This window comes from Pelobates fuscus, chromosome 5, assembly GCF_036172605.1.
Source record: "Pelobates fuscus isolate aPelFus1 chromosome 5, aPelFus1.pri, whole genome shotgun sequence".
Lineage (NCBI taxonomy): Eukaryota > Metazoa > Chordata > Amphibia > Anura > Pelobatidae > Pelobates > Pelobates fuscus.
This window is the reverse complement of record NC_086321.1, coordinates 63460208-63467878: the sequence shown is the minus strand read 5'-3', so window position 1 is coordinate 63467878 and position 7671 is coordinate 63460208. Positions and strand designations below refer to the sequence as shown.

General features: G+C 38.1%; 1 protein-coding gene across 4 annotated transcripts in view; it reads right to left on the bottom strand.

Annotated features, from left to right (window-relative positions):
- Positions 1-5546: 5546 nt before the first annotated feature.
- The window catches only part of WDR7 (WD repeat domain 7), a 344145-nt gene continuing 342020 nt past the window's right edge, over positions 5547-7671 (bottom strand). For all 4 annotated transcript variants that reach the window (XM_063453929.1, XM_063453930.1, XM_063453931.1 and 1 more), the window contains one exon: positions 5547-6366. In XM_063453929.1, coding sequence (XP_063309999.1) covers positions 6163-6366 — 204 coding nt within the window. In that variant the 3' untranslated portion in view covers positions 5547-6162. The remainder of the gene's footprint in view (positions 6367-7671) is intronic.

The following is a 7671-nucleotide window of genomic DNA, read 5'->3' as shown; positions in this document are numbered from 1 at the left end:
ATCCGTAAGACATTTATTTTCCTTTCTGATGAAATCAATGGACACTATGGGGTTTTCTTTTTCCTCCAAAGGATCAAAAGATATATTGGCCGAGGATTAAAAAGAATTTTATGGGCTTATATTTTTCATCCTGATCTATTATGACATGGGTCATTTTGTGCTTCACCTTGCTACTTGAAGTTAAATGCTGGATTGCAGAATTTTACTTTTTTCCACAAATGCTGAATGTGAATAGTGCATTTTATTAGGAGAGCTCCATGTTGCCTGGAATAGCACTTGTGATTATTTAGACAAGTTTTATTATATGTTTAACTTGTATTTAACTTTTTTGACCGCTTGATAGACTAGATCCTTTCTCTGCTACTACTTCCTGTAACCCTACGAGCTGAAAATATTTCCAAAGATTTACATGCAACGTTTTAAAATAAATTAATAACACTAATTTAATCTTAATTATTTTCCAGTGCACAACTGTGCCTTTCACTAAAGATGTCAGAATGAACATAAGAAAGAAATATCCACAAAAATTTTTTCTGGGTATTAAAACACCATATCCATGGAAACGGTCACCATGACAACTGAAAGGGTTCGAGCAACATAGCCAGAGAACTGGATACAGATGTGCTAGGGTCCCACATATATAAAATGATGAGCATCCAATTGGGAAATGCGCTGTCGTGGTTATGGCGCTAGGTGTGATCTAATACAGGTCAAATTACCTGGATTCTGTTGGGCACCACATTCGCCGCACTCAGCCTTTAATAGCAGAGATTGCTCTAGCAAGTTGATGCAATACTGACACAGTGGTTGCTTTGCATGTAGCCAGTGGGACCCAGGTAAATGGTCAATGCATGTTAAAATGCATGGACACCCTACTACATTGGGCTGTAGTGGTTATGGTGCTTTAATGGTTAAAATTGCAAAACCTCTTTAGACCATGTTTAAAGTCTCTGTTAGCTTCCACGTGACATAGCTTTTTACACAAGGAGTGTTACAAAAATACTTGTTAAAGATTCTTAAAATGCAATTGTATAGTCTTTTACGAATGAAATTACACCTGCCATTTTTCTTAAAATGTACGACATGGGTTTTTAGCTAGCAACACAGACTGTATAGAGGAGGGAATTATATTTACAATGTTGAGGTTCGAGTAGACTCAAGTGAATGTCAAGGTTGAACATTGTTAGTTGTACTTATTAAAATTACATTTCAGAAAACATTGCACAGTACCATTTTAGATTAACCTTTATGGAGGAAAACTGATACGAACTATTATGTAACATTTTTAAGACGCCGCATGGTTTCTATATTTGTTTTGTAATTAATTGTTAATATTTAAGCATTGTGTTGCAATGATGAAATAATGGCAGAGCATGGGGCTGACTGGTACTGTCTGATATAGATCTCAAGAACCATTATCTCATCCTGTGACTCCTATTCTTGCACGGAATACATATTGAACCTTTCAGGAGATAATCCTGGATGCATTTGGAGTTCAATGTTTTTTCCCTTCTAACAAGCTGTGAATGTACATTTTCTAATAATATCATGTAACTTACAAACTGAGAGGGTCCTGGCACAGAAATAACAGCAGGTCATGCTTTGTAAAAGTGATGGCCTACACCATAAGCCTCGTGTAACCAGAACCCTCTTCCCCAAAACAGGAGGGCAACTTTGCCTAATAACACAAGGGAAGTTATCATGCATTTGTCGTATCATTTGCTCAGCTGTTTTTTTCTTCTTTTTCTCTACCATTTTATGGTCATTATTTATGATATAACTTTTTAATATATTAACCAATGCAACAGATGGAGCCCTTTAGGGTCCAGCAGAAGCACCACAAACCACTTCAGCTTATTGAATAGGTTATAGTGCAAATAACCAGCTCCTGCACTCAATTCACTTTACTTATTTTGCTATGAATACACACCTACCCCACTGTCAGCCAGCCACACTAAACACTACTCTACAAGCAGTGGCGTACTAAGAGAGGGGCAGGGGAGACCGCGGCCACTATACTGCTGTAATATGGAAGCGCTGAGTCGCACAACGTCATGCCGACGCGAGCCGCCACCTGTCCACCTTCACGGATCTACAGCAGCAGAAGGATCTTAACTGACTTCAGGGCGTCTTTGCCTGAGGTCATTCACAATCGTGAGTCGAGGATATTGATGTGAAGGGGGTCAAGAGTGTATTAATTTTATGTATTGGGGCGGGGGAATATTAATTTTATGTGAAGGAGGGAATATTAATTTTATGTGAAGGGGGATGAATTTTACGTGAAGGGGTCAGAGGTTTAATTAACGTTATGTGAAGGAGGGGGTATGAATTTTATGTGATGGGTCAGGGGTGTATTAACTTTATGTGAAGGGGGGTTATACATTTTATGTGAAAGGGGTGTATTAACTTTATGTAAAGGAGCAGGGGTGCAGCGTTTTTATGTGTAGGGGGCATGCAGTGTTTTTATGTGAAGGGGGTGTATGAATTTTATAAAAAGGGGTTCAGGGTTTTTTATGTGAAGGGGAGGCGCAGGGTTTTTATCTGAAAGGGGGGCAGAAGATTAGTGGACAGGGGTGTAGGGGTTTTGTATAATGGGGGCAGGACAGGGGTTTTGTATAATGAGGGGAGGACAATGATTTTTTTTAATAAGTTAATCATTTATTTTTCATAGTTCTAGTGTTTTCAAATTGATATACAATTTACAAATTTGTGCAATAAATATTCTTGAAAACACAAGAAAATTGTTGTTTTTTACATTTTAAAGAGGGGGAGGTTGGAGGTGCCAAAAGCTCTAGGTACGCCCCTGCTCACAGCCCTGTTTAATGTCTGCAAAGAGCAATCCAGATTGTCAATCTAATGTTTCTCTACGATGAGAAGTGCGGGATGGCCAATGGTGTGGCTTACAGCACATGCACAGTTCACCCTCAAAGCATTTGATAAGACTCAAGCTCAGCGCTAACAAGGAAATTATTGCAGGGCAAAATAAAGGGCAGACTGCCAGTAATAAGAAAAAAAAAAAAACACACTTTATCAAAGGAATTGGTGGAAACCATTTGCTAAGGGATATTATTGCTGAAATGCAAATAAATATGTCTTGAAAGCCTCGAAGTCCAAGGTTTCCTGAAATAGCTGGGCAGAGCGATAGGACGCTGGATTCCAAACTTTGTGGTTAGACAGTTTAATAACGGTTTAACCCCCTGAGATAAACCGGGGACTTTTTTGAATCATAACATCTTCATTCTGATAAAGTGGTTTTAAATCATGTATTTCTTTAATGTGGATTTTATCCCCGTTTATTAAAACGTTCTGAAAATGATTACTAAGGGTGAATGACTTCTTCTGACAAGCTGACCATGTGATGAGCATTGGTGACTGGAAGAAGTTATTCACTTTGGATTTATCAAAATATTGTTGGAAAATAACATACGCATCATAGTAAATTAATTTCTAGATTTAAACAGTACATTGTGGAGGCCACAAAAGAGAAAAGGTGATCACGGCAAGTAAACACACATCAGTTGTTGTACATTTCTTTTTTTTACCAAAAAAAAAAATGATGAGGTTATCGATTATTATGTACGAAGTTGTGGTGCCAAGTTCCATAAGCGGACCAGTCTACACGGACACCAATGGAATGTCCCTGCACTTTTAGAATGTTTGTGTGTGAAAAACCTCTTAATTAAAAAGTATAAATAAAACTAATATCTTTGTAAGGTATTTAGGGAAAATCAAAAACTAGTAGGCTGGAATTATGGACAAGCACTTACCAAAACAGCAATAGCTCTATGTTTAGAGGAGCATTCTTAGAGCATTTTTGTGAAGTGATCTCACTTTTAGAAAGAATTGTTTGACAAGCTCCGTATCCCCAATGAAGGACCACTAACCATGACCATGACTAGTCTTGACACAAAAACCAGGCCAAATTTAGTGTTTTTGCTCCACTTTTAATTTTGAACGAACAAACGCAAGCACATGCACACAAAAAAAAGTGTGTTGTGACCACAATCCGTTTTCCTGGCACTGGAGGGTCCCTCTCCCTCCCACCCACCAATCCCCGGTTACTGAAGGGGTGAAAACCCCTTCAGTCACTTACCTGAGGCAGCGGCGATGTCCCTCGCCGCTGTCTCCTCCTCCGCGCCGCTCCTCCTCTGAGTTGCGTCGGCCGGTGGGCGAGACTGATCCCGCCCACCGGCCGAGGAGACCTCATGCGCATGTGCGGCAATGCCGCGCATGTGCATTAGCGCTCCCCATAGGAAAGTATTGAAAAATTATTTCAATGCTTTCCTATGGGGAAATGAGCGACGCTGGAGGTCCTCACACAGCGTGAGGACGTCAAGCGATGCTCTAGCACAGGTTTCCTGTGCTATGAAGGAGGAAGTGACCTCTAGTGGCTGTCTAGTAGACAGTCACTAGAGGTGGAGTTAACCCTGCAAGGTAATTATTGCAGTTTATAAAAAACTGCAATAATTACACTTGCAGGGTTAGGAGTAGTGGGAGTTGGCACCCAGACCACTCCAATGGGCAGAAGTGGTCTGGGTGCCTGGAATGTCCCTTTAAGTAACAGGCAGACTTGGACATCTGTTCATGACAGAAAAAAATTAGCACTCCACAGCCTCTATAACCTACGGTCAAAATCTTTCCAGTATCTTACATTTCACTCACTCTTCCAATAAGGGTTTGCAATAAGTTTTCTCAAACAGAGCACTGCAGCTGAGGAACCATTAACCAGAAAACATTAACTCTTCAAAAAGTCTATAAACTCTGAAAAGGTACTTAAATTATGTTACCATTTACAGAAATGTCAAATCATTTCTTTGGTAACCATTGTTACACAATAATCCACATTTGTTCCTGTGCTAGATTAGTGGAACAATGGGATAATGATAAGTAAATTATATCCGTCAGTGGTTTCCATTCATTCTTGATGGTCTTCATTTTTATATGAGAAAAAAATCCACTTTAGGATTGAAACCCTGACCTGCATATGTGTTTTTGTTTTGGATCACATCAATCAATCAACATGTATTTGTGCATTTAAAGTTACGAGTGCACTCCTGTGTGAGGTGTGTGTATATATATATATATATATATATATATATATATATATATATACATACATACATACATACATACATATAAAAACCTGGTTATGGTGGTAGCACAATATTCTATTTTACATGGCCTCAAAGGATTACTTCAGCCACCATGAAGACTTCTGCTTTTAGAAGTGGTCATGATGATAGGAGTCTGTATGGGCAGTGTTGATTGTAAAATGTATAATAAAACAAAACAAAACATAAAAACCATGGCAGTGCGAGGGTTAATTATGTGACAGCTGGTGCATATTAGCATAATTGAAGCTTTAAACCTCCTTTATGCCGCTACCTGCCATGTCACAGGTGGGGATATGTCTACTAAACAGTGAGCAGACAACAGCTACTAACGAACTAAAAACTAGGTTTTCATTCACGAAAAGAAATTATAAAGAGGAATATTTTGTGTATGCCAAAGACAATGTCTAGAGATTTAAAACAAACTATACACTGTTTGTGAACCAGAATGATTTATTTTGGGCCTGTGCCTGATTTTAAATTGTACTGCATCCTTTTACTCTCCAGTGAGTATGACAAAACAAAAAATAAAAGGTTTTAAATACAAACAAACAATCTCACACCGGTAATGTTACAGATTCAAAGAAAAACAACAATGATAGTAAATGTAAACAATTCTGAAAGTAACAGATAAAACCTAACAAAAAAAATCTCAAACCCCCTCCATATACAAAACATTGAGATATACACATAAAGAGACTAAGGAGGGTGCAATGATGGATGAATGTAGTCTGGACAGGCTGAGAATTCAGCATTAAAAAAATAGCGAGAAGGAATGTTTTGTTTGTTTCAAAGCAAAACTATAACAAACCACTAAATTATTTTTAGTACTCAAAGAGCTGGGACGGCTGTGGACATGTAAGAGCCATATTACAATAGCCATGGAGCTGAAATAATTCACATTGTCTTGTGCCACACTCAGCATTCACTTGAAAATCATGCATGACCAGAACAAATTATTTTAATATGTGACTGATACGAATGCCAACAGCAAGCTAGAGGCATACTGGGGAGCTAGGTGGGTATACGGTGAAAGTAGGGAGTTCTGTGCCTACACCATAAATCGATGCTCTTTGCCATCGTGAGCCATTAGGATAACATTGCGATTGGAAGTCCAGATGAGTCTTGCGAGTTTCAAGGCATTGAGGGACCCAGGGGAAGCGGGTTGAACCGGTGGCACCTGGTAGGTTTTAATGCACCGTAGTTGTGGTGCAGAGTTCAGCATTCCAATACTACCCAGCAGGGAGGTGTTCATCTAGCAGAAGAAAATAAATAAAAAAAATAGTTATACTGATATATACTATATAAAAAGGAAAAATCTGGGTGCTAAATTTCTTAATTGACAAATTGCTTCACACTTTGGTGCAATCCCAAACTCCACCAACAAGAGAAAATAATGTGTGATAGTGAGTGGAGCAAATTTACCAAAGTTGAGACAGAGATAAAAAGAGGTACGTATATACAAACTATATATATCCTCCAGCAATAACAAGGTATATAAAAGGGAAAAGAAAAAACAATAATGGTGCAGATTGTCTATAGAAAAAATATAGGCATATATAACTGTAGTAATTCACAGACTTTAAAGTATTACTTATAAGGAATACTTATGATAGAATGCCAATAAGACAAAATGATCATTTTCTCAATCATTTTCTCTTATTGGTACCATTAGATGGCATTCTTTCAGAGTCAGGAGAATTTAATCTTTGCATTAAGTATAGCTTTCTCAGCAACTGGCATAAAGGGACCCAACACACCATACCCATTTAATGTAGTGATTATAATGCATGGAGTCTGTGGGTGCATTTAGTTTTTATCAAACTGCTTTCAAAGAGATTGACAAAAACAGTGGTTCTACTGGTAACCATCGGCCACAAATACACAGAAGTTTAATAATACATTATCCATACTAATCTGAGCAGCAATGACAGGCTGTGAGTACCTGAGGAGTGATCACTCTGGTTTTACTCTTGGGTAGTTGACAAAAACACATAAGGGTGTACCCCAAGGACTCCTTACTAATAACCACCACAATAAGCTGAAGAGGTTACGATGCTTAGAAGGTCCCTTTAATGCCTTCGCATTGCATGGCAAGTACTAGTTCATTCAGTACAATGTTACCAATTCTGCAACATATAGAATGGTCACTCACTCTGATATTTAAAATGTGCTATTGTTATGTTCTTAATTCTTAAAAGTGTGGAATAGAAGCCATTACTTTCTCTGGTCCAGCTCAGTGGAACAGTGGTGTCAGGCGGTGTAAATCACGGCATCTCTAGCAGAAAGCACACAAGCACCAGTGACATTTTCACAATTTAAATCATCTTGAGTAATAGCCCTTTTAAGATGACTAATGTTACTGATTTTCCTACATTAGTAACAGCCTTGAATGGAACATGGAGAAGATAACATAGCCAGCGAGAAAGAACATGCACTTTTATAATATTACTTTTAATTAATACAATCTAACTACGGTATATTTCCATGCATCAAAACCACAATTATCCTTTAGTTTCAACACCTATAATTTAGGACATTTAATGGTTATTTATAAAAA